Source organism: Phacochoerus africanus, chromosome 3 (genome assembly GCF_016906955.1).
Source record: "Phacochoerus africanus isolate WHEZ1 chromosome 3, ROS_Pafr_v1, whole genome shotgun sequence".
NCBI classification, from domain to species: Eukaryota; Metazoa; Chordata; class Mammalia; order Artiodactyla; family Suidae; genus Phacochoerus; species Phacochoerus africanus.
Window position 1 is genome coordinate 4,693,600 of NC_062546.1, and position 26,540 is coordinate 4,720,139.

General features: G+C 51.7%; 1 protein-coding gene and 1 long non-coding RNA gene across 31 annotated transcripts in view; both read left to right on the plus strand.

Annotated features, from left to right (window-relative positions):
* LOC125122446 (uncharacterized) overlaps positions 1–16,189 on the plus strand; it is a 79,837-nt gene extending 63,648 nt beyond the window's left edge. For 13 of the 30 annotated variants that reach the window (XR_007133793.1, XR_007133790.1, XR_007133797.1 and 10 more), the window contains 8 exons: positions 2,665–2,850; positions 2,947–3,647; positions 4,373–4,991; positions 5,173–5,410; positions 7,171–7,408; positions 8,532–8,646; positions 9,503–10,699; positions 11,268–12,423. This is a non-coding gene — a long non-coding RNA (uncharacterized LOC125122446). Of the gene's footprint in view, positions 1–2,664; positions 2,851–2,946; positions 3,648–4,372; positions 4,992–5,172; positions 5,411–7,170; positions 7,409–8,531; positions 8,647–9,502; positions 10,700–11,267; positions 12,424–13,171 lie in introns of those variants that run through there. The other 17 variants (XR_007133816.1, XR_007133804.1, XR_007133808.1 and 14 more) reach the window with 13 other exon arrangements.
* A 310-nt stretch (positions 16,190–16,499) lies between these two features.
* ANKRD60 (ankyrin repeat domain 60) lies at positions 16,500–26,136 on the plus strand. Its single transcript, XM_047770284.1, has 4 exons — positions 16,500–16,778; positions 21,379–21,509; positions 22,983–23,148; positions 25,757–26,136. Exons 1-4 carry the CDS (start codon positions 16,664–16,666, stop codon positions 26,068–26,070), a joined length of 726 nt encoding a protein of 241 aa, XP_047626240.1. The 5' UTR covers positions 16,500–16,663; the 3' UTR covers positions 26,071–26,136.
* The last annotated feature ends 404 nt before the right edge of the window (positions 26,137–26,540 follow it).

Here is a 26,540-nt window from a genome sequence, read left to right on the forward strand (position 1 = left end):
CCGTGAGTGTCTGCCCCTCCCTCAGCCACTGAGGATGTGACAGAAATCGCAGAGCTGCGTGTCCTTTTATTAATAGATCCTGGCAGAGATGATACATGGCAAACTTAATTTTATTCTTAAGGTCATGGTTTGGATAACTAGACAACCAATCAATCCGGTGATGGATAGCCCTGGCTCCGTCTCCTCCACAGAAGCACAGGTGGGGAGGGCACAAAGCACCTCCCTCCTCCCCAAAGACAAGGCCTGGTCCTCCGGGGGCCCTGGCCGTCCAAGCACCCTGTCTCCCTGCCGGCCGACGTTTCCCTGGTTCAGTGACGCGAAGATGCGTTCACACACCTCCTAGAATGTAAAGTTGACGGTGGCCTTCGAGACGGAGCGTCAACCTAGCGCCCGTCCCGTGGGGGCGCCTTTGCCGCGTGGTTGCTCCAGCAGCGATGCTGGCCTGCTGATTCTTGGGGGAGAGATTCTGAAAAGCCAGTGGCTTTTTTTTCTTTTTTTTTGGTCTTTTTGCCATTTCTTGGGCCGCTCCTACGGCGTATGGAGGTTCCCAGGCTAGGGGTCAAATCGGAGCCGCAGGAACGCAGGATCAGAGCCGTGTCTGCGACCTACACCACAGCTCACGGCAACGCCGGATCCTTCACCCACTGAGCAAGGCCAGGGATCAAACCCGAGACCTCATGGTTCCTAGTTGGATTCATTAACCACTGAGCCACAATGGGAACTCCGCCAGTGGCTTTTTGCCTCCAGCCCCGGTGAGCCTGGGACTCTGCATCTGGACCGAGGAGGAAGCCTTTCTTTCTTTCTTTCTTTCTTTCTTTCTTTCTTTCTTTCTTTCTTTCTTTCTTTCTTTCTTTCTTTCTTTCTTTCTTTCTTTCTTTCTTTCTTTCTTTCTCTCTCTTCTCTCTCTCTCTCTCTCTCTCTCTCTCTCTCTTTCCTTCCTTCCTTTCTTCTTAGGGCCCACATGGCATATGGAAATTCCCAGGCTAGGGGTTGAATCGGAGCTGTATCCTCTGGCCTGCGCCACAGCAACACCAGATCCGAGCCATGTCTACGACCTACACCACAGCTCACAGCCGCTCCGGATCCTTAACCCGATGAGCGAGGCCAGGGATCGAACCCGAAACCTCATGGTTCCCGGTTGGATTTGTTTCCACTGCGCCACGATGGGAACTCCCACTTCTTCATTACTTGCTTGGAGTTTCTCCAAAGCTCCCGGCGCGCTTGTGGCTGGAGGCTCTGACGGCCTCCTGACCCCTAGATGTGTGCATGGACCACCGGGAGCCAGGTCCTTCATGGGGCATGAGGAGGCTAAAGAATTGAAATTAGGGAGGGTCCTTGGTCTTTATGTCATGGTCTCTGGGCACCGCCTCGTTTCCGTGGGCAACGAGGGAGAATCTTCCAATTCGTGGTCTCCAAAACCCCGTTGTTTCTCCGTTCACACAGTTTATATTTTGATTTTTGTGGTTAAACTAACTCATCACTTCCCTTTACCCCCTTGGTCTGGTCCAGTAAAGCGAACCAAAAGATGAATTAAAAAAGCCCGAGGAGAAATGTTTAGGAATTGGTTAAGGTTGCCTTTGATTCGTAAGGAATGAGATGAAGTCCTTTTTTGCTGACTTGTTTCCAAAAATAGGCAAGAAAGCTCATGTTGTTACCCTTGTTATCTGGAGTCCAAAAATCATCTGCGTTGCATGGAAAAGTCTGGCCACGTTTGCCTTGGTGGGAGGTGCAGTGGCCTTCGGGCGTCTTTCAGATACAGAAGTGAAAAGGAAGAAGAGCGGAGGGATTTCTCCACGTTGGTTCTCCTGAGTGAACCCGCCATGGGAAGAACCAGGGCCCGTGTGGCTCTGGTTCACGGTAGATTTGACTCGGTTCCTGTGGGCTCAGTCAGGTTGCTTTGAGGTGCAAAAGAAGGACAAAGAGGAGTTCCCGCCGGGGTGCAGTAGAAACAAATCCGCCTAGGAGCCATGAAGTTGCGAGTTCGATCCCTGGCCTCTCTCAGTGGGTGAAGGATCCAGCGTTGCCATGAGCTGTGTTTAGGTCAGACACGGCTCGGATCCCACTTTGCTGTGGCTGTGGTGTAGATCAGCGGCAATAGCTCCGATTCGACCCCCAGCCTGGGAACCTCCATATACCATGGTATGGCCCTAAAAAGACAACAACAACAACAACAGCAACAACAACAACAACAACAAAAATAGAAGGAGAAAGAAACGAAAATCTTGAAACGCTTAAGCAGAGGAGGAGGCGAGGCTGGGAGGCTGGCTGGTCACTTGAGCCCTCCCGCTGACCCTGCTCCAGCTCCCACTCTGCCACATTAGTGCCCCAGTTTGGTCCCGAAGTGCTCTGGGGAAGCAGGGGCTCGCTCTTCCCCTCATCTCTTTTGACTGACAGGTGGTTTTCTGGGGACAGCACCTCCCAGTTCCTCCTGGGACTGCCCTGACTTGGCTGGTTTACGTAAACCATCCCTTGGCTCCTGCAATAAGCACTCTAACGGTTGCACCGAAGACTCTGGAATCAAACTGATTCCTCAGAGAAGAGTAATGATTTTTTATTTATTAATGCGTGTGAATTTATTAACTTGGAGAATTGAGGTCTTAGGTTATCATGCCCAAAAATTTCTGTTTTATCGTGTCCCCTATTAAAATAAGCTGTACCTTTCAGGGAAAACCTTGGGAACCGAAGGTTCTGGTAGCGGGCCTCGGAGCAGACGGAGCATCTGTCCGGGTATTAATCGACTTTCCCGGATCGCATATTGAGCTGATTTGTCAGCATCCATGAAGCTAGTGGACAGTGTGACATTTCAAGTGCGAGGAGGAGGGTCCGTGCTATCTATGGTCGAAGGAGAAGGTCAGGCCCATCTCAGTTAATGTTAATCAATGATCAGAGGCCAGAATGTCACTGCTGGATGTCCTGGCTCACTTTCATTGTTAACCTCATGTGCAGGTTCAGCAGCAAACACTAGAAGTGTTTGTACACGTGAAAACTCAGAAGAGCTTGCTCCGCGAATCCTCTCTGACTGGCCACGCTGTCTCCCTCCGTCTCCGTGGTCCCTCCCCCGCCTCTCCGCCCCCTGTCTGGAGTCTGGCCTTGCTGCCCCCTCCAGCCCCGGGGAGCTCCTGGAGGTGCTCGCTCGCTTGCTGCTTCTGGCCAGCATCACCCTGCCTCCTGGAGCCGTCTCTGCTTTGAACATGCGACTCTTACTTAAGGGCATTGGTCAGCCACCCCGGGGACCCTAGGGCTTCAAGAAGGGTAAGGTAGACTCACGCTGTTGGTGCTCACAGCCGTTTGTAGGGCCTGGGGCAGAGTCTGGAAATGAAAATGTATGAAATCTGGTTGTCTCGGCACCTGCCGTGGCCGAGCTGTACCGTGTCATACACAGCTGCTCGAATGTACGTCTCACATCTGGAGAGGTGCTCTTGCCTCTGGGGAAAGTGCTGGCCTTGGTTCGCAGAAGTCATTTCTGGTGCTGAAAGAGGGTTCTTTGAAGGCGGAGCCACAGGACAGCTTCCTCCCGTGGCCTAAGTTGATGTGCCCCCTCCATTCTGTAGGGTCCAGGCCAGCCCTGCAGAGGAGCCAGTGACCATCGGGAGGCTGGCCAGAGGGGTGACGCTGCCCCACTTGAAGAGACTAAATCTAAATTACAGGTTTGTTCCCTGAAAAGCAAAGCGCCTCAAAACTTTACATTTTCTGGAAGTTAAATTTAAGAATGGTTGTTGGAACCAAATGTTTTTCTGTCATCAATATTAATGACATATCTTAGTTCATAATCTGTGTTGCTAATATTTCCTCTCTAGCTTAAAAAAAGTAAATTCTAAAGTAGTATTTCAAGTCTTCTGAACAATCTGGAAAGATATTTTAACAAAACAAGTCAAATATGAGAAAAGAATTGGACATGTATACATTAATATTTAGTGTCTGTTTAGTATGAGCTGTTTATCTCTTTTTTTGTTGGACAAGTTTTTAAACAGCTTCTTCTTCTTCTTCTTCTTTTTTTTTTTTTGTGTGTGTGTGTGGTCCTTTTTAGGGCCACACCTGCGGCATATGGAGGTTTCCAGGCTAGGGGTCCAGTCGGAGCTGTAGCTGCTGGCCTTCACCACAGCCTCAGCAAGGCCAGATCCAAGCCGCGTCCTCAACCTACACCACAGCTCATGGCAACGCCAGATCCGTAACTAGCTGAGCAAGGCCGGGGATCGAACCTGCGTCCTCATGGATACTAGTCAGATTTGTTTCTGCTGTGCCAGGATGGGAATTCCTCTAACAGTTTCTTTTGTTGAACCGTGTCTGGTTTGGTTCTACCTCGAGCATTAGCTTGCTGTGCTCTTAAGTTCTCGTAAAGGTTTTTAATCATTGTACCCCATTGTCCTTGCAGAGAAAAAGCTAAGTGGCTGATGTCTTGGGAAGCCTGAGTCCCGTCAGTTGGCAAGAAGCGGCGAGGAGCAGAGGGAAGGGGCTGCAGCCGTCTCGCTGGGGCAGTTACAAGAAAAGAGGAGACAGGTGCCATTGGCCAGAGCTGTGTGCGTCGGGCTAACCCAACGCCGACCCTCTGGACTGGGCTCTGGGATAGCAAGCGCTGGGCCGATTTCAGAGAGATGAATGCAGGCACTGTGGTCCACATTGAAATCTCACTCCCTGCAAAGCAAGACGCTCGCCCCGCCCAGCCCCGAGCTTCGGGAAGGCCGCCCCCTCGTGGATGTCGGTCTGCACCCGAGTTCCTCGCTCCTTTCCTCCCCCGAGTGGTCCCCTCCCCTCCCAAGAGATGCCGTTGCCCTTTCTCTCCTGTCGCCCAGGACAGAGCGCCTCACCCGCTGCCCCATCGCCGTCAGTACGATCAGTATGTGTCCGCAACCAACCCGGCTCGAGCCCAGACCGTCGATACCGACAGAGCCAAACACCGCGCCTCCAGCCTGCCGGGGGTGGCACTCGCCCTGGGCAGGCCCCATTGGCACTCCCTCAAGGACACCTACGAGACGCTGGCTTCCGATGTGCAGGTAAATACAGCCTGCTCAGAGGCACGCACGGGATAGGACGGGCTGCCTAGCTGGGGAGAGAGGGCTGCCGCTACAGGGCTCGCCAGTGTGTATTTTAGGGGGCACAGCGGGCATGGTTACTGGTCTTGGAGGAAGTAAAGCCTGCAGTGGTCAACACCGGGCAGTATCTGTCTTCCTCCAGGGACGGCCTCCGGCTCTTGGTGACACTGAGTTGTGCTTTTGCCTTTGCGGTCGGTGTGTCTGCTGTGCGCCCCCAGCGGAAGGTACGTCGGACCCTGGCCTTCTCTGTCCACGAGCCGGCTGTCATCCTCGGCAATCAGCTCACGGCCGCCGACCTGGTGCCCATCTTCAACGGATTTTTAAAGGACCTGGATGCAGTGCGCACAGGCGTTCTTAGGCACCTGTGTGACTTTCTAAAGGTAGGAAGAAGGATTGAAAGTAAGAAACAGACTCCCCGCTTCAGCACCGTTGTTTAAACCCCTGCATATGTAAAGTGAAAAAAAAAAAAGGCAGCTGTCTGGGTTTTTTCCAGTTGAAACAGATCATCCCAACCCTAAAGTGGGCGTTCTTTCAGCGATGGGTGGCTATTTTTTATATCTTTCCTCCTAATCGCCCTGGGCCTTAGAGCTCTAATTCCACGGAGGCTGGTAGACAGATGGCCCAGCACACTGCAAAAAAGAAGGACTGGACTCCCCGGGGGCGTGTGACGTGCCGGGGGTCAGCTAAGAGAAGAGCCCTCTGAAATCCAGTCTCAGCTCTGCACGAAGGACTCTTTCTTGCAAGACGTTGCTGCTTCCCTGCTTGCCATTTTTTTTTTGTCCCCCCAAAGGAATGATGAGTGTGAAAGTAAGAGTTAAAATGACCCAGGGAAGCTAATTACTCGCATCCTCATGACCAAGAGCTGCCCTTGATGGGCTCTGGTACGTGCTGTGGCGCCCAAGCAGGAGCGCAGGGCAGCATCGCCTCCCCGGGAGGCAGCCGTGGCATTATCTTGCGAGCACACACGTGCTGGCTTGTTTTTCAGGCAGGAAATTATGAAAGAAGGCCGAGTGGGGGGCGTGTGGAGACACACACAAGCGCATGCACTGACCAGGGGAGAGGGGTGGAGGCGTGCAGGGCTGCACCTGACGGCTGTTAAGAGCAAAGCTAATACACAGCCAGGCGGGGTAATGGAGCCCGAGGCGTCAGGGCATGGTTCTTGCCGGTGGCAGATGTAGGATCTGAGGTATAATAGCACAGCACACTGGGGGACATGTGGAAGGATTATATATTTTTCTTTACATATACATTTTTAAAAAATAGTCGCTTCATGAAGACAAGAGGAGAGAATGCCTTTGTCAGCTTCAGGCATTTGCAGTGACCCATAACAGCAGGAATTGGAGGTTTCCATGTGACCTGGCAGAGGACGTAAAACCTGTTTGGGGCTATGAGAAGGCAAATTGGAATAATTCTTAATTTTCCTACCTTATAATTGATTTCTAAAGCAGCAGTAATGGTGTTCTTTGGGATAAAGAGATTATGTTTTTATTAAGGGATAAACTGAATTCCAAAGCTCGAAGTTCCAAATACCACAGTCTCCGGAGACATTCATTTTCAGAGGCAGACAGGGCGAGAGTCACTTTGGAATTAGAGTGTTCTGCTGTTCTAGAAGGCAATTTATTCGAACCAAATAAAAGATGAATCACCCGCTCTTCAATATTCTCCTCTTAATCGGAGCAGTTTTTTGCCAGAGCTTTCTTGAACATTCTGAGTGCAGCCCCTCCCTGCAAAGGGGGGTGGCGTGGCTTCTACATTTCAGCTCCTAAAGAAAATTCTGCTACAGGGAGAGATACGAAAAGGTCTAACCCAGATGAGCTGATTATTAAATAAAAACGTCCCCCAAGGAGGCTCAGATCTGTACATCATTTTGTGTGCGAAAGAGTCATTTAATTCCATTTCGTGCAGGCAAGAGGAATGCTATGAAGGGTTTAGGGATTCTGAAAGGGCAAAAGCGTCACTTTAAGTAATTCTCCTTTCCGAGGCTCTGATGTGCTCTCCGCAGTACTGAGGGGGTTTGTTTGTGTGTGATGTTGTTGTTTGGGTTTTCGTTTTCACCTTGCCAAGATTTATTTCAGTATCTCTGGTTTTCATTTTTCTTGTCCTCAACTAGAAATCTCTCGAATAATTGTCTTCCCTGTAGAAACCCATCAAGCTTTTGCAGCTCTTCAGGATATGATGTGGCCGATGCCGGGGGCAAACTAAAAGATTTTCTCTTCGCTGTGATCCTTAATCATTATGCTTAATTTGAGAGATTGAGGCTTCAGTCATTATGCCATGTTCCCGGCCTATTATTCTAAGAGAACTGAGAAAAACAGGCCCACGTTTTTTTCCATGAAGGCATCGCGCCCTCTAGCGGCAGAACTCGGGAACTCGGCGAGGTCCGTCTCGAGCTGGGCTGGCCCGCTTGCCCGGGGATGGAGGCCCGGGACGGGATGGGGACGGGGATGGGGTCGGCGCGGGGGGTGGGCACGGAGCCCGGCCCCAGGGACCAGGATGGGAACGGGGACCCGGGATGGAGTCGGACCTGGGGACCGACTGGCCCGCTTCCGCGGCCGGGGACCGGGGACGGGGACAATGTGGAACCGGAGCCGGTGCCGGCTGCGATGACCCGCTTCCAGGGGCCCGGCCGGGCCGGCTCGTTTCGCCCCGACGGCGTTATCTGCGGGCGCGGGCTATCTAACATCTCTGCGGTGGTTATTGAAGCCAAAGCCACTGATAGGAATGCTGTGCTTCCGTGACCATGATATTGGTATCATTTTTCTGAAAACAGTGCCTTTCGATATGAAAGTATTCACCGGTACTCCTGGCTTCTGGTTCTAACTTCCCTACAATCTCTTTTTCATTTCCTTTCTATGCCACTGTGGAAATAATGCCATTTATTTTCATACGCTTCTCCCCATTCCCATTTAGAAAATATCGAAGGCTTTGGTAGGTTTTTCCCACCAGCCATCTGATGAATTTTTTCCCTGGGAGTAAAGCGGTCTGGCTCTCCAGGCGGACCTCGCTGGACTGAAAAGGCTTGTGCACAGTGCGTGAGCCGGCCAGCAAAAGCAGAAAATTTAATTTGCAGCTTCAGGAACGCTGCGGAGACAGTGAAATCTCATTTGTTTCCCCTTGGTCTGTTGATCTTTGGGAACTTCAACATTCTGGCTATTTTTATGTTATCTGATTTTTAAAGTTTTATGTGCTTTCGAACTGATAACCTAAAGTTGAAATATTAAATCTCTATTCATAAATTTCTCAGCCTCTGTTTTACAAAGTTTAATTTACATCCTTTTTGTTTGATTTGTGTGTGAGAGAGAGATGAAGAAATAAGATTTTTTTCTTTTTCTTTTCTTTTCTTTTTTTTTTTTTGCATGGCCGTTTTCACCCAGCACTCTGCTTCTGTTGTTGATCTCCCAGCCTGGCTATTTTTATGTATAAGATGAAATAAGAGTAAAGAGAGATTCGTAATGTGTTTTCTTGTCCCATAAACAAATTTCTTGTTTTTTTTAATTTCAGACAGCTTATACTGCTTTTGGAACTCTATAATTCCAATGATGATTTTTTAATGCAAATTCCATTAAAGCTGTGTGCCGATAAAGCTTCTGAAGTTCGGTGGATCTCCTTCAAACTAGTAAGAAATCATGACCTTTGATGATGTATATAATAAATTTTTATTCTAATTTTTAGAACAAGGAATATGTATGTTTCTTTCATTTTAACTCCTTTATTTCCCCCCCCCCCCGGCCTTAATTTGTCAATCGACCCATGAAAGCGGCTGTTAAGTTTTGAAATTAGGGACTGTGTTATAGCTTTATCAATCTGTGCGATAGCTATCTTTTTTTCTTTGAAGACAGCTGTTTTGTTAAGGCGAATGCTCGAGTGATGAAAATTGTGGACAAATCACTTTATATGTGAAACCCCTTAAACAGTGTCTTCGTGTTTTTCTAAAAAACAGGTTGGGTTTACTCTGTAGCACGGTTTTGTAGAAAAGCACTGAGCAAAGACTCCAGCCTAGACAAGCCGATGCCATTTTATGAGGGCTTATATCAGCTGTGAATACTGAGGGGAAAAAAAACCCACACTTGAAAATACTGCTTTCCTAAGGTACCCTGATGGCGTTAAAATTTTATAAAAATGACATGTTCTGAAAGGTAATGCTTTAGTTATTATGCAAGGGGACATTGTCCAAAATTTGGAATCTTAAGATTAATAATGTATTTGTCTAATGCCAGTCCCTTTTGAAATCTCATTTTTATGAAGGGTTTTATATGTGTGAGTGTGTGTGTGTGTGTGTTGCCATGGATTTAAACATCTTTTCCCCTCTGTGTTCTAATGATTACTGCGACAGAAATTACTCTCTCCCGTGCTTATAGATTCATTTTAAAGGTGGGAGGGTGCATAAAAATGTCTAGTTTCCATGTAGAGTAGTACTCATAATTCAAATAGATGGCAGTATTTTAAATTTGCTCTTCTGATATTTTTCCCAGGTGGTGGCAATTCTGCAGAAGTTCCGTTCAAACAGTGAGAGTGCCCTGGGATTAAATTTCATCAAGGAGCTCACGCTAAGATTCGGGCACTGTTCGAAGTGGGTCAGCAGGCAAGCTTGGGCTTTCATGTGTCAGGTTAGCACCACCTGGGGGACATGTCTGCCCTGGACGGATGTTTGCCACGTGGATTTCATGAACATCAGGAAAAGCATCTCCGCTCTGGTGGAGGGACTAGCCGGGAACTTGGGGATCAGCACACCGAACCCTCTTCACCCCCAGGAGATTGTTGAGCAACCCAGTCAGGCCCAGGGACGTGCCCGGCGTTACCAGCCTGCATGGGCATTCAGCCCTGGGAGCATGACTGAGCATCTCCTGTGTGCCAGGCACGCCCCGGATGCTGGGCACAGAGGCGGACAAGCTCCTGCGCTCCCAGCACCTCCTGTCTGGTGAGCAGGGCCAGGCGCAGCCCCATGCTTGCCATGTCCGGTCCAGGGCTGCTCATCACGGTGCCTCCCCTCAGCAGGGAAGGAGGAGGTTGGGGTGAGGAACAGAGCAAGTCCGGGACCATTAAGTCTCTTTAAGTGTGAAGTTCAGGGCCTGCTCGGCTCCTTGGGTCACCCTCTCTACTTAGCATCGTGGGGATGAGAGTGCGATTTGTGTCTGGCTGGGGTGGTAGCTGCCATTTCTTGATTGCCTCTAAGGGCCAGGCATCTCATCCCCCGTCTGAGCCTCAAGAGTAGCAGCTACCCTCTGGTGAGCGTGGGCGCATCCACGTACCTTGTAGACCAGTTTCTTTAGATGAAGGAGTTGAAGCCCAGAGAGGTTAAGTAACTTGTCAAGATCACACAGGAAGTGTCAAGGCATGATTTTTTTCTGCTAAAGTGTTAACAACTTTAACTTCCCCTCATGCACATATTCTATCAAAGGTTGAGGGCGCAGTGTAATGAATCTCCATGAACCCATCACCCAGCTTCGTCTCAGAGCTGTGATTGGACCAGACCCTGGGCTCCAGAGGCTCTTTTCTCTCCCTCAGAAGCACCCCATCGCCTCTGAAGGACTCACCGGTGCCCCCTGTCGGCCTTCAGGGGTATCACGGGGGCGCTTTGGCTGTCCGCTTGGGGCCCTGCAGTGGCTGCAGACCTCAGTGCCAGTGTCACACCCTGCAGGCCGGAGACCACAGACTTTTGTCAAGAAGAGGTCAGTGCTGCACATTAGTTTCAGGAAAAAGGGTAGAGGAGATATTTTAGCTTTTATTTCAAAGTTCTTTCTCTGGAATGTAGACAATCCATGATGAAACAGAAGGAAAAAGGCACCAAGGGATTCTGTTTAAGAAAACCCCCCTTTTTTTTTTTTTTTTTGGTGCTTTCACTAATGAAATACTTAGAAAGCCCTCAATAACACAAGCAAAAAGAAAGGGTACCTCCCAAGCATACCTCCCCGGGGTCCTAGGGATTATTATTTACATGCAGTGGGGGTTCGCAGCCTGGAGGTTAAGGGGCCGACTTTGGAGTCCAAACCTGCTCACTCGTAGGGGGTCTACTGTTTCCCTGCCGAGGGGCCTTGGGCATAGCACCGTCTCTGCTGCCTTTCAGTCTTGTGTGGAGCGGAGTCCCAGGGTCCAGCCCCCCCCCCCCCCCCCCCCCCCCCCCCCCCCGCCGCCCCGGTGAGGTCCTGAGGCTTTAGTGAGCTGATGTCCCCAAGTTGCCTCGCATGGTGCCAGGCACCTGGGATGCTCTCAGTCATAGCAGCTGCTTTGTGACTCTAGTGGGAAAAGATCTAGAGGATTCGGAAACCACATTCCTGGCTTGGACTCTCCTCCCTGCTGCTGCTGCTGCTGCTGCTGCTGCTGCTGCTGCTGCTGCTGCTGCTGCTGCTGCTGCTGCTGCTGGTCCTGAGACCTTCCAGTGTCACCCCCACACTGGACTCACCTGTAAAACTCGGCTCGTTCTGATTCCCCCAGCTGGCTGTGGGAATGAAGTGAGCGAACGCACGTGTAAGCTGAGCCGCAGTGGGCAGAGGCTGGTGGTTATGACAGGAGCAGCGTGGGTTGCTTGTTCACAGAGGGCTGGACACTGGATTGGGGTCTGGGGTCTAGCTGTCCCATGGCAGACATGGTCCCTGCCCTCAGGGCCCGAGTCCTGGGGAGTCACGGAGGGGCAGGCTCCTAACCTTTACAGGCGGGCGCTCCTCGGCCTTTGCAGAGTTGATCTGCCATCCTGCTTGCTTCTCCTTGGTACAGGTGGCTCAGAAGAGTGAAGCCAGTAAGGCAGCGGGTTAGGCCCTGAACCTAGGCCTGTGTGACTCAGCAGCCTCTGCCTTCCCCACCGGGTGCTGGGGGGCAGCACTTGTACCCCAGAGCTTGGTCAAGACAGAAAACGTTAACTGTGTTTCTGACCAAATTCAGTCATCGAGATTTTAAAATTCCGGTGCGTGCCCGCACACCGCTCCTCAGACCAGAAGATCCTGAAATTGCTAATTTGGAATATTCCTGAAGGAGTCGTAATTTGGAATATTCCGGAAGGAGTCGTTCTCGTTTTCTTTTTTTCCGCCATCTGATCACTCTTGGAAAATGTCCCTTGTTTGGCCATGGCCTTCTGTTCGTCCAGGCGGCGGTGAGCGAGGAGGGGATCCCAGTGGGCCAGTTTGCTGAACGCTTACTTCCCAGACCTTTAAGCCTCGCGGCAGATCCGGTGCCAAACACAGGAGTTTCGCTCGCCAAGACTCTAAAACAGACACTGTTGGAAAAGGGTGTGTGGACCGTTGCTCTGAGCTTACAGATTTTAAACCTCATCAGGCAGCAGCTGGATTTCTCTTTAGGGAATTGTGGCCAATTTTGTGAGAACATACTTCAGATGTATTATATAAATTGATGTATTAATTTGTATGTATGCATAAAACATGTTATTCAATGACCAAGGAAATTAATGTAGTTCAGTTTTATATTTAGTAAACATAGTCTCACATGCAAAATACTACACGGTGTTCTAGAAATGAGGGAAACTTCTATAAATTATAATGACAGAGTTATGAAAGGCAGTGAATTTAAGCCTTAACTCTGACTAGGTTTAAATGGTATCAACTTTGTAGTCAGTTATTTTAAACCTGAACAGGGTGTAATATAAGACTGTGTCCCCTGGAGAAGTCACATCTGCACCCCGTGTACAGGAGGACATCTTTTTTTTTTTTTTTTTTTGCTTTTTAGAGCCGCTCCCGGCATATGGAGCTTCCCAGGCTAGGGGTCAAATTGGAGCTATAGCCCCTGGCCTACGCCACAGCCACAGCCACGCCAGATCCGAGCTGCGTCTGCGATGCACAGCTCATGGCAATGCCGGATCCTTAATCCGAGCAGGGCCAGAGATCAAACCTGCAACCTCATGGTTCCTAGTCGGGTTCGTTTCTGCTGATCCACGATGGGAACTCCTGGGAGAACATCTCTCCTGCTCTGCAGGCCCCTTTCTTGCCTCTTCCCTCCCATCCTCTGCCCCATCTTGCTAGCAGCCTGCTTTCCCCCTTCCTGTGGTCTGTGTTGCCCATTCTTTTGTATTGGAGAGAAGAAAATATTGAAAGATTTTTAGTTAGAGCTTTAAAAATATGCATACCTATTCTTAGACATTTGTCTTTAAAATTTAGGAAATCCTCTTTGATTAAAGAAATTTTATCATTTGAAAGGACTTATCCTGTGAAGAAGTGACTTGTTGTCCTGAGGTGCGGTTTTAAAAAAGACCCCAAACAAGAGTATGTTTCAGAACACAGTTCATGGCACACGTGACTCAATTTCCTGCGTTGGCTCGCTAGCATATTTTAGAAATGCTGGTAACCCTCATCTTGAAGTCGTCGAAGAGACCGTCTTAGCTTTGCAGTCTGACTGGGACCAAGCTGTTAACTCGTTTGCCACACCGGAGCCAGAGCAGCAGACTGTCACAGACACTGCTGTGCTGGAAAAACGCAATCAACCACTCCGATCACGCACAGGCCGGTCGATTCATGCTTGGCGCCTGTGGCTTAACCGTGTTGAAGGGGACCTGAAGGTCCCACGCCTGCCTGGGGAGGAAGGGTTTCTGAAACTTTGGTAGCTGTGCACTCAGCTGGCCCCTTCCCCGTCTGTGGTCACAGGGGCTGCCCCCGGGGTGGGCCAGGCCCATGCTGCGCTCCTGTGCCCCCCTTCCCTTCCGACCGGGAAGTCTGCGAGAAGGTTGTAGAACTGGGCGCCAGCTGGGCGTGGGGTCTCCGAGGCATCAGATTGCCCGCGAGTGTTTGTCTTCTCCATTACAGGCTATGTTATTACCGCCCCCCCCCAATAAGGGGTGCTTTATTAGAAGCTTTTAAGTCTTTAATAGACTTGCATATTTGCCTCTTCCCACATGCTTTCCTATGAAATATAGTTTATGGTATTCTATTTTATTTTTAACTGAAATACTGTACATATGTAAATAACTCTTGACAGGAAGAAAATCTATTAATGTAATAGTCGCCTCCTATCATTGAGCAGGACACATACATCATTTAAATTTATGCTCCACTTTGAGTTGCTGCAAATATAGCCCAATCTGTTTACTTTTGAAAAATGCGAGTTAAAGAAACCTATTAGGGAGTGATTTATGGCAGTCTTTCTAATATTGTACTTTTGCTATAAACTGTCCTTGGAACTTTTCCTCAGCATTCATCTCCTCCTCTTCCGGCGGGAACTGTTTCCATAAGATAACGTGTTGGCCTTTAATGGAAGCCTAAAGCAGAAAGGCTTTTCATTCTTATATGGATGTCTTATCATTTGTTTAAGAACTCGGGTGGGGGGGGGACTGGTCACTGAGGAGCGTGGATGACGACTTTAAGTCTGATGCTTCAGGATCTCAGCGAAACATAGGAAACCAGAGTTCTGACTGGTCTGTGTAGTTTGGCCACAAGTAGCAGTGATCTGGGGGGGTTCGGTGATATAGTCTTCAAACCGACCTAGGTCCACAGAACTTAACTCCATGCTTTTAAAATTTAGGCTAAGAGCAAGGGACTCTAATTTAAACAGGCTTTACCTTAACAAATAACTCGAGGTTCTACAAGCATTTGATTAAACTCCTTGTACATACATACTGACGTTATGTTTCTTGTTTCCATTTTTATTTTCTCAAAGTCAGGCATGAGGGGAGGGGGCAGCAGCCCATTTGGGGGCCGAGAGCTCGCTGCCAAGGGCGTGCTAGCTGTTTCCATTCTTCCCGTGGCTCTTTTTCTTATCTTTCTTTTCTTTCTTTCTTTTTTTTTAAATAAGATCTCTGGAGCTATATATTGAGTTTCCTGGTATACAGGATGTTCCTCCCCCAAATTCCACGGGCTGACTCTGGAAAAAGAAAGGAAGGAATCTATACCGTGCCAAAGAAAATAAGGCACATGTATGAGAATTGCAGATGGTAACCCAACATTTTGGCAACTTGAGCAGAGAGTGAGTTAATACTTTGGAGACTACATATAAAGGGGGAAAAAATCCATCTTATATTCAGTACTTGCCTAAAGTAAATAGATGAAGCTATTGTTTTGCTTTGGTAACAAGCAATTTTTACTTTTTTTTAATTGCCTAGAAATTGAGAGTGTCATATTGTTAAAATCTCTTGATCTAGCAGCAAGTAGACTTCTTCAACTGGAATCTGGTATTCTGTCCAGAGCTTCATTTTCCCATTAAGAAAAAAAAATTCGCTTGAATTTGTGAGGATGGGTTCGATTTGCATATGATTTGCCTGCGGAATCAGATGTGCTCGTAGAGGTTGTCAAGACTCTGGTAAATAATCTGACCTTTAAGTTTTGAGTGTCCGTGTTAAGATTTTTCTGTAACAGGAATGCCTTTCCAGCGCGAAGACATTTTTATGACTGTATCTTCCCTGCAAAAAGTATGTTTAAAGCTCACATTTTAGTCTGGGTTTGTAGCAGCTGAGATGTTTCTAAGATTGTTCTGGTTGCCCTTGCTGCTCTCATGGATTCAGCGCCCTACCCACTGACTGGTCACAGGTGTGGTTGTGAGTGTGTGTGATTTCACCACCTGACGTCCCCTTCCTGTTTACTTAAACATCCAGTTTCTTCCGGAGTCAATGGAGAAGCACCAGGTGGTTTCTTAAAGGGGTCTCAGCGATAGAACCATCTCAGCCCTCCCCCCAGTGACATTTCACTCTTGTTAAGCATTTTCATCAGCACCTTTCCCACTCCAAGAATTCGAGAACGTTTTCAAAGTTGATGGGTCGTGATGGAGCTTTGCAGATTTTCAGAAAGATCTGTCTTCCACTTCCGGGGTGGGACGTATCGGGCTTTTTCACTGTCAAGTTGGGCCAGATCTGCCTGAAGGGAGTCCTGTTTCTGCAGTGTGGGTTTTTTTCCGTTCATGCTAGAAATGCGACTTTTAAGCATGACTAAAGACTGCACTTTACAACTCTCTGACTTTACCCAGCGATGATTCACGCATAATTCCTCCAGATAGTTGGCCCCAAATTGTGCAATGATTGTATTTTAAACAGACACGGAGAAGAGATCACAGGTGCCTAAACGGCCACAAGCCGCTCCGTTTTCCAGGTTACAGGAACTGACGTTAAGAGCAACTTGGAAGCTGTGAGAAGGAGTTGGGATGTGGCCGGAGCTGGGCGCGCCGGGACGCGGGGCCTCTGGGCGGCGATGCCTCTGTATTGATCTCAATAAATCTCCCTCTTATTTGAGGAAGTGCCTGTGCCCTTTCCTGGTATTTCAGCCGCGCCACCCGCGTCCACGTGCAGCCCCGCCTTGGCTGGTTAATTGCCGCCCCGGGGGGAGGGTGGGCTCTGTCGTCCCAGAGGGGGCGCCGGGGCGGGGGCGGGGGCGGCGGTGACGCGCGGCCACCGCGTGGAGCGGGGATGACGCGCGCCGGGGCCGGGGCGCCGGGGGGCCGGGGGGCGCGCGGAGCCGAGGACCATGCGGAGGGCGGGGGCAGAGGCGCAGGCGGAGAGGTCGTCGCGGGGCGCCTATCGTCCCGACCCCGCGGGCCGCCGGCCCGACGGGCAGGGGGCGGGCTCAGCCCGGCCCCAGCTCCTGGCCGTGCAGCCCGGGGTCCGCACCCGCGGCTACAGCCGTGTTGGGGACCCGCAGGCCGTACACTTGGCGCTCGACGTGGCCTCAGACGTCTTCGTCGTGCGAGTGCTGCTGGAGGATTCCGGGGAGATGTGCCGAGTGACCAACTGCCACAGCGACATGACCGTGCGGGAGCTCAAGGAGGAGCTGGACCTGAGGCTTGGCATCCCCTTCAACCTCCAGCGGCTCCAGTACCTGGATCAAGGTGGCCCCTGCCCGACCCCTTTCCTGGCCGCGCTTACTCCCCCGACCCAGTCCCCTTCCCATCCTGCGGTGCAGGAGGAGAAGCCTGCCTAGGAGCACCCCCAGAGGTCAAAACAGACCCCAGTCCCCTGGAACCGCAGGTGGAAAAGCCAGCCCTGACCACCTAAGGAATTCCCAACTGCAGAAAACCCGGGTCCGCCTTAGACCTCAAATCTCCTGGCAAACCCCACCTGTGTTGGGTCTCCGGTCCCAAAGCAAGGTGTGCGACCTGCCTACCTGAGCAAACCCTGTCCTCATCAGAACCCCAAATCCCCAAGCAGCAGGACCCTCAGACCCCCAGACCCCATGTCTTCATCTGGGACCCAAGTCACAGAGCTGGCAGTGCCATCCACACAAGACCTCAAGGGAAACATCTGTTCTCAGTGGGACCCCACAGCCTCAGGCAAACCTGCTGGTCAGGACCCCAGGTGGAGGCAAACTTCACATCCCTGTGCTGGGCTGTGGGCCATCAGAACGCCCCAGCCCTGCCCCAGAGTGAACCCCAAATCTCCAGGGTTACCATGACTACCCCAGAACCCCAAATCTTTCCATAACTGTGTCCTCACAAGGGCTCTAGAGCTCTGAACAAACCCACTCCAGGACCCTCAAACCAAGGCCACACCTGCCCCAGACTGAACCCCAAGTCCCCAGGCTAACCGTGTGACCATCGGCACCCTGAGTCCTTCCGCAATTGTATAGACTCAAGGACGTCAAAGCCTTAAACTCTGCCCTTCCCAGGGCCTCATCTCTCTCACGAACCGTACCTACGTTTGAACCTCAGATACAATCCCCAAGTGACCCCTGCTCACAACTGAAACCCAAATCCCGGAGCCGACTCTACCCAGATCGTGACCCCAGATCCCAGGCCGGATCCACTCGATTCGGAGACCCCAGTCTCTTCTTAACCAATTGCATACCCGAACCCTAATCCTTCAGCCTCCTCTGTCTGCATAAGGATGCCAGAGCCCAAAATGAACTCTGCTCACCTCTGGACTCCCAGATTCGAAGCTAACTCTGCCGGCATCTGAGAGTTGGTTCTCAAACTCACCCTTGCTACACCAAAACCCCAAGCCAGCTGTCTTCGTAAGGGCTCCAAAGCCTGAGACACACTCTGGCCACGATAGGACCCCAAACCTCAAGTCCAGTCTCCCCATATCTGAACCCCTAACCTCCATGGAAAGTATAAGGTTTAAGCCAACTACATCCATGGAAGGAAGCCAAAGTGCAAAATGAAGCTTGTCTGCACGAGAACCCCCAAACTCAAAGCAAACGCTGCTTGCGTTTGAAACCCAAATCCTTCACCACTTTATCCACACCAATTCTAGACCAAACACAGCTTAGATCGGGACCCCAAATCCCAGAGCAGAACCTGTCACCATCGAGACCCCTGAACCTCAGGGCAGACCTTTCCAATTCTTCACCCCCAGTTTCCATACCACCCAGGACTGCATCAGACCCCCAACCCCCAAACAAGCCCTGGCCACAGAAGGACTCTGCATCCCAGAGCCGACTGCCCCCCCAGACAGAAAGCAAAGCTTGCCTTCATCAGAACCCCAGAACCAGAGCAAGCTGCCCTCATCAGGACCCCAGATCTCAAAACAAACCCTAGCCACGTTTAGACCCCAAATCCTGGCACTGGCCCAGTCCGTATCAGAACCTGGAACATCAAGCTGCGTCCTTGTCCGTGGCTGGAGCTCAAAGCTAGCCCAACTGGAGTCGGAACCCAGTGCCCCAAGCTCACTGTGACCGAATCCGGACCCCAAGGCCCACTAACCAGACGACCCCCCCCCCATGGGAGGCACCATGGGGAGGGGGCTAGGGCCCTGGAGCCCGATCAGCTCCTCCTTCCATTTCTCCTCCACCATCTCCTGCCCTCAGCCCCGGGACCTGGCTGTCCCAGCCCCGCTGCCTGCAATATTTAGGATATGAGAACATGATCAGAGCCCCCGGGCTCCATCATCTCCCCACCCGGTTGAAATCAAAGCAAAAACACCTTAAGAAAACGAAGATATTAAAAGACAGAACAAAACTCTCTGGGCTCCTGCACAGAGAAAGTCAACAGCTGGTTCTGCAGGGAGCCTGCAGCTATACTGCAGGGGCCGGAGTGAGGAGAGAAAGCTGAAAGCAGCCAGTCTCCTCCCAGAGGCTGCCCTTCCGGGGCTCAGTTTCTAATCTGAGAGGCAGAGCCCTTTTCGATGGAATCCTCAGTGCCGTCTCCCCCTCTAGGCACAAATGACTCGGGGAAACTCAGGTGTAGACTTCAGGCCAGATCCTTTCCTCTGCCCTCTGGGAAGTGGCTTAAGCATTCCCCCCACCCCCCACCCCCAAAATATTTGCTTTTCGAGAGGAGTATGTGGGAGATGCCTCCGAGCATTTTCTAGGTTTTGTTTGGAAAGAGGTGTCCCTGCACTTAAGGTGTTAAAAAGTGAAGTGAGCTATGCAAGGACTTAGTGAGAGTCCCCACACACGTAATTCGAAAATTACGTATCCTGAACTACAGATGTCTGGCACCCCTTCTGTTAATTTATTGTCACCAGTGAGCTATGCTGTGCCATAAATTCGAGAAAGCTAAGAGGGAGTGAACGGGATGGAGTGGCTTAACACGGATGTCACAATCCTGTCACTCAGCTGCACTTAGCCACTGTGAGAAGCTTGATCTCTCTTGCAGTCGCCCTCCTTAGCGCAGACGGCAAACCAAGAAAGAGCGGAGGAGCAGTGGAGATGGGGCTTCTGCTGCTAAATAATCAGTCTGACGCCTCCAAGGTTGCCAGGGAGGCTCAAATGAGATAATGTGTGTGAAAACCCTCAGAGGCGCAGACCTAAAAGGGGTCGAGCATCTTGGCGGCTGAGCCCCGCCCTCCCACAACTGACGTCAACTCTAATCACTTATTTAGCTGGTGATAATTAGTATTTGTCTAGGCTGACGGCAAAGAAAACGTGCTCAGATTTCTCCAAGATGTGTTTCGCGCGCGTGAATGGTGCTGCTGCCGGTGTGAGGAAACGCAGCCTTCCCCATTCTCTCGAAGTTGTTGGGAAGTCGTGGCGTTGTCTTGCTTAGACTAATTACTGATTATCCTCCGTGTTAGAACCACACTTAAGACCCTGATGAACCAAAGTTGCTAATCACCCTTCTGGGTTTACATCCACCGTGCGGAGTTGCCAGGAACCGAAGCATGCCACCAGAATTCAGGGTGCGAAATGCATGATGCCAGAGGGAAGGCAGGTCTGGTGGGGGGCCCCGTGTTGCCGGCCACGTGCGCCTCGGTCTGCCCCGGCGGCAGAGGGAGGTGACAAACCTGGTTTGCAGAGAGGATTAAAGAATGTGGGTGTTGAGCATATAGGCACCTAGCACTCCACCGTGAAACCCCAAAACTCATGAATGCTACTCGGAATAAGTGCCCTTCCAACCTGAGATTTGGGCACTGCTTAGGGGCGAAAGCAAATTGTTGTGTTATCCTTAAGCAAGGATACAGGTGGCCATGTCGGAAGATGTGTGTGTCTTGGAAAAGGTAAACTAGGAATTTCCCGTGTGGTGCAGCGGGTTAAGGATCTGGTGTTGCCGCAGCTGTGGTGCAGGTGGCAACGGAAGTGGGGGTTCCATCCCTGACCTGGGAACTTCCGCATGCTGTGGGTGTGGCCAAGAAAAAAGGTTTACTAAAAACAACTTCATTGTAAAAAAGCATTCTATAATCCTCTTCTAGTAATTCTGCCGGTCTTCCTTAGAGTCTGAATTTAGGAAACGTGAGTAGACCCATCCACCCCATTCTTTCATACGAGTAGGGGCTGTTCTGGGTGGGGACACAGAGGACAGGAGGTCTTCCATCTTAAGCTGTAATTGTGGTGGATTCAAGATGATGTGGCTTACGTGACCACGGGGTCTCCGCTGGGGCACTTTCGTCCCCAAGGGACCGTTAGGCAATGTCTAGGGAGATTTCAGTGGTCACAGCTGCTGGCACGTAGTGGGCGGAGGCCAGCCATGCTGCTAAACCCCCTACAATGCCAGGCCAGACCCCGGCGCAGAATGCCAGCCAGTCTCAAACATCAGGAGTGCCAAGGTGGAGAAGTGATGCCCTAGACCATAATTTGAAAGAACCAGCACATTCTGTCATTAGTAGCTCTTTAAGCTAGCCGATGACACCCTTAACCAGAATTGGTATTTAAGCTTAACGTTTGTAACTTGTCCAACCACACTGCCCCACGCCTGTAACATAGCGTGACTTCAAGTGCAAATAGTTCTACTTAGCGTTTGCCTCCTACAATGACTTTTATTCACCCGTGTATTTTTTTCGCCATAGGTCAAGCTGTAATTACAGGATTTTATAAGTCATTGCCACGGGTGTGTATATGCCATAGATATGTAGGTTGGGCTGCTATTTGGGCTAAGCCCGACTCTTTTTCCACCGTGAGCAGATGCATGTGGCGTGATCCGATGAGATTAGTGCTCAAAGTTCTAAGATTATTGTTAGGATGCCTGAGGTCGCATCATCTCTTTGCTAAACTGATGTCATGGTTTATCTTTAATACCCACTTTTTCCTTTTAAAGATAAAATTTTTGCCCACAGGAATTTTGATGGATGAGGCTACCCTGAAGTTCTACGATGTTGTTCCTGGTGGAATTATTTCATTACGTATCTGGCATTATGATGGATGGACGGAGCTGGTTTTGGCGGCCGTGGAAGGAGATTCCAGTAAGGTGTTTTCATGTTTCTTTAAGGGGATAGTATACTTCATGAAGCAACGGTCAAGTGTGTGTGTGTGAGGTCACTCCGTCTTCAATGTGAGTGTTTGAGGACACCTTTCCGAGCAGAAAAAAAGAGACACCAAGGCCTCAGGTCATCGTGACCAAAGCGAATGTTGCCCTTTGCTGTTTGGCGTCGCGATTTCACTGGGTCCACGTGTTTGTGATGGATACCCCACCCATCCCACCCCCAAAGGATGCCGGGAAGCACATGTGCTCTTCATGTGTGCAGTCTGTAGAGTTGGAAGGCTCATTTGCCAGCGGAAAATCCCACACACCTTAGCAGTGCATGGCCCGGATCGTTCGATGCTGCAAAAATGCTCCTGGGGGTCTGCCCCCGGCGAGGGCCAGAGACGGCCCAGGGCTTGGCAGCACGGGGGGCGGGTGCCTCTGCTCTGGACCAGGCCCTGAGCTGGCTCCAGGGTGGGTGGCGGGGGTGGGGGGAGGAGGGGGAAATGAACACATCCACCCAACAGCGAAGATGAGTCCCTGAGACACAGGGGAGCAAGTGCTGTTCTTTCTGGAAAGTAGATTTGGGAGGAAAGCTATGAGCTTGCGGAGGAGACAGAGTTGACTTCCAGCTGGGATGCGGGTCAGGGAAGGCTGAGTGTGGGCGGGGGTCTCGGGAGGGTGGGCGGGCTCTGGGGAGGCAGGGCCAGGAGGGCGGCCAGCTGCGCCTCAGGAGGAGGAGGGCCCCTCACAGCCGTCTGCACAGCCCTCTGGCTGCTCCCCCTTTTCCTCCTTGTCCTCCGCCCTCCGTTGCTCCCCCTCTGCCCCTGACCCTGTGTCTACTGTGTCCAGCCCTGGCTGGCTGGCTCTCCCTCTGGGCCCGCCCGGGGTGGGTCCCGCCCGTCTTGAGCCAGCACTGCCAGAAATCCACCCGCCCGGGGCCCCCACATCCCTGGGGTCCTGTACCGGATGCCCTGCCGTCTTCCTCCCGGGCCCAGCGCCTGACGGCACCACGAGATGATGCTGTTTCAGGGCTATGATTCATCTGGGAGCAGAGTTCAGAGGGTTCCAAAAGTTAACGAGACAATGGGCCTGAAAATAGACCGGAAGGCCAGAAGTCACCACATCTCCAGAGAAGCACGTGCCCCTCTGGGGCGGCCGGGGCGCAGCGGCCGGGGTCTTCCTCCGTGCCGTGGCCCCTTCCTCTGGACACCCAGAAAAGCTATTTTCTCTCTGCAAAACATGGACAGGAAGAGTTTCCTGCCTGCCCGACCTGCCTGACGGTACATCTGTCTTTTCCTGGACATGAGGAGGGCGTCCCCTGGGGGCTTCCGGCTTCCCGGTCAGGGCTGCCCCGTGCCCATCACCAGCCTGCCCTTGGATCCGGGGCAACTGTCCCGCGAGCGAGGACCAGCCAGGTGCACCTGCGCCTCGGCCTGTGCTCCCTCTCACGTGCGTAACTGCCTTTGTCTCGCCCAGCTGTCTTTCCTTGGGGTCACGGAGGACTCCTTCTACCGCACCGCAAACTCGCAGCATTTCCAAGACACGCAGTGGAGGAAGTGGGTCGCCCAGAGGGCGTTCGTGGCGTTGTATATTGCCTCACACAGAGGACACTGGGAGGCTGTGCAGTACCTTCTAGAGCACGGTAATTCTGGTAGGGCCCAGGACGTTCAGGAGGGGGGGTTTGGGGTTCCCATCGTGGCTCAGCGGTTACAAACCCAACTAGTATCCACCCCTGGCCTCGCCCAGTGGGTTAAGGATCCGACCTTGCTGTGAGCTGTGGTGTAGGTCGCAGATGTGGCTTGGATCCTGTGTGGCTGTGGCTGTGGTGTAGGCTGGCAGCTGCAGCTCCGATTCAACTCCTAGCCTGGGAACCTCCATGTGCCACAGGTGTGGCCCTAAAAAGCAAAAAAAAAAAAAAAAAGAGTGGGGGTCTTAAGTGTTCTAAAATTAGGTTGTGATGATGGTTGTACGACTATAAATATAATAAAAGTCGTTGAATTATTTTTTAAAAAAAGGAATGGGGGTCTTTTGCGGGCAAGAGGGACAGAACGAACGGCTTGTCCTCTTAGTCCCTTCAGCAGCAGTGTCCTGGACCCAAGGGTGTCAACTGCCAGTCAAGGTCCCCCTGGAGCCACTCACTCCCTGTCTGAGGGTCTGAGGACGTGTCCACCCGAGGCCCTGTCCCCTCTCTTGGCCAGGTCTCAGGAAGATGCTCTCTGTTACGGGAAGATGGAGCTTTCAGGGCCCAGGACACGGGAGCAGCCCAAAGTGCTTCCTGGCTCATTGGGTCCGGCCAGACCTAATAGCTGTCTGGGTTATTTCTCCCCCACCCGAAGCCCCACTTCTGCACTGATCTGAGGGTCTCTCCTCGAGCCAGCATCCCTCTCTTGGTGGTTGGCAGGTCGGCTGCTCTCCTTTCTCCAAGCCTTTGAATTGTGCGTCCCAAACCCCCTTTTCAGCTCTCCTCCACCGAAGGGCAATTTCTCCTCCTCTCCCTCCATCCACAGACAGAGGCCCGCCTTGCCTCCGCATTAAAGGGCTTTGCCTGAGGTTCTGCGGGAGTAGCTTTATCGTCCCTGAATGTGGGGCATTTGGGGCAGAGAGGCCCACTGAGGGAGGGTACACGATAGCCAGACATCCCAGCCCAAGAGCTTCCCTGGGAAAAGGAAGAATGGGGCATCTGGTCAGTGATTTGGGGCTCAGGAGGGGCCACAGTGAGGGTCTCCCATATCAACTCACCTCCAAATTAGTCGCCCCCTTCCGGCCTTTGGCCTGGACCCCAGGCTCTCTTTGCTGTTTCCCCCGCTTCCACCACCCGAGCTGGGAAAACATCTGGGAAGCACGGGCAGGTGCGCCTGGGACGCTAGAGCCTTGCTTGACTCTGCCCCTCCCTCCACCGCTGCTCTTTGCACTTCGCCTGCTGGAAGATGAAATACGGGCTTGTCCTAGTCCCGCAGTCCTTTCAGCTCATAAAAAGTCATTTTCACTCTGATGGAACTGTGATGTATTTGAAACACCAGTTAAAAAATTACAGCCAGCTAGGCAGCGATTTCTGTCCTTTGCAAGACAGTGGCTGCGAAGAGGCGCCGGGGCCGAGGCCGGGCGGTGTGAGAACCTATTTAAAACGTTGCCGCACTGCCAGCCATAGCTCATAAAAACCGGCTACGGAAATGTCAGCTGCGCGCAATTGAATTGCCTTGTTTTCTGTGCCATGATATTTGTTACCCAGAACTTGATTCAATTCAACAAGTCCATACGGGACACCTGTCGTTAGCTCATCCGTCGTCTGGGGGAGGCAGCGAGGAATTCAATTGAAGTGAAGTCTGTCCGTGAGTCAGGCTGCCAGTCGTCTGTCATTGCCCGGGCATCGCGCTCCGTGCTGGGGACGAAAACAGCAATGATCCAAACGAGTGTGTTTTCTGCCCTTGTGGAGTTTATGAAAGGAAGGCAGCAAATGATGACAAATCATTAATTCCACGGTCAATTGTGCATGGCGTGTTCTGGAGGCGCAGACTGTCCACTGAGCAAAGGCAGGGGGGTTTGTGCAGAGGGGCGCCAAGGAAGGTTATCCTGAGGAAGAGAATGAAACCTCAAGAAGGAGAGAATTAAGTTCTCTTGTGGTGCAGTGGGTTAAGGATCTGACGTGGTCACTGCTGTGGCCCAGGTTCGATCCCTGGGCTGGGAACCTCCACATGCTATGGGTGTGGCCAAAAAAAAAAAAAAAAAATTTCAGTCTTTCAAGAAGGATAGAATTAGCACAGGAAAACAAAAGGATGAGAATGTTGTTGGCAAAGGGAACAGTGTGTACAAAGATCCTGGGGCAGGATAGGGGAGCGGGTATATTGAAAGGATAAAGCCGGTGGAAGTGGAGCATGGAGGGAGGGGAGGAAGGGGGGCGGTGATGCTGGAGTGCGGAGGGGAGGGGGGGGGTGAGATGGAGCTGTGAAGACCTAGAACATTGCCCGAAGATGCCAACAACGGGCTCTGAGCAGGAGCGCGATGGGGCAGCATAGAAAGATCCTTGGCTACTGTAGGAGGTGCACTGGAGGCTGGGCAGTGCTGCTGCAGGGGGCAGAGCGGGGCTGGGGATGCAGCGAGGAAGGCCCCCACTGCACAGGGCGCATGGGCTGGAGAGCAGTTACTTGATCTCCTAAACGTTCCTTTCTGGCCTCTCATCTTGAAGGTGTTTCTGAAGGTGCAGCTCCTGGCCAGCCGGTGGTCCACCCTCAGCCAGCTCTCTTATTTCGCAGGTGCCAACTGCCTGGGCAGATCCCCCGTGGGCAGGACGCCCCTGCACGTGGCTGCAGCCATGGGCCGGCTGGACTGTATAAACCTCTTGCTCAACTACGGGGCCTCCATCAACGACAAGGATGCCAAGGGGGAGACGCCCATGACCCTCGCCCGCCGCATGAACCGCGGCCAGAGCGAGCGGCGCATGTCCCTCTTCTACTGGATGGTGAAGCTGGGGGTGAAGGGCCCGGCGGACCCGGCAGACCCTGTGATGAACAAGGCTTTTCAGAGAGTCAAGTCCAGGTTTGACTCCAAGAAGAAGAAGAAGACGTAGGTCCCACTGGGAAGGTCTGCACGTCAGCGTGGCCTCGGGGTCATTTCCCGAGCTCAGATCCACGGAGGCCGGGGTGCAGGTGGGAGGGCGGGGGGTGGCAGGGGAGCAGGGCAGTTCATCTGAATCAGATAGGAAATGACCTGTCCTGCTTGTGCATGAGTTGGGGGGCTTGATGGAGGTGGTGAGTGGGAGTTCACTCCGTGGCCCATTACAGACAAGCCCCCACCCTCGTCTTTGCCTTTGAGCTCTTTGTGTGCTGTATCCAGTGACGCTGGGACCCAATTACCATCTCTCCTGTCCGGAACCCGTCTAATGCACCAGCATAATAGCGATAATGAGAATAGCCCTGTGCTTACTGGGCAAAACAAGAGCAGGAGCATGTCACGAGGTCGTGTGCAGCGTGACCTGTACCCTTCAGCTTGTAAAACTCATGGAACGAGATGTGCCCGCAGCCAGCAACGCCGCAGAGT

Excerpts from the sequence above, each read along its gene's own strand:
- ANKRD60 (XM_047770284.1), top strand. The coding sequence starts at position 16,664 with ATGTGCCGAGTGACCAACTGCCACAGCGACATGACCGTGCGGGAGCTC. Across the intron at positions 16,779-21,378 it reads GCTCCAGTACCTGGATCAAG|GAATTTTGATGGATGAGGCT; the intron begins GTGGCCCCTGCC and ends TTTTGCCCACAG. Across the intron at positions 23,149-25,756 it reads GCAGTACCTTCTAGAGCACG|GTGCCAACTGCCTGGGCAGA; the intron begins GTAATTCTGGTA and ends CTTATTTCGCAG.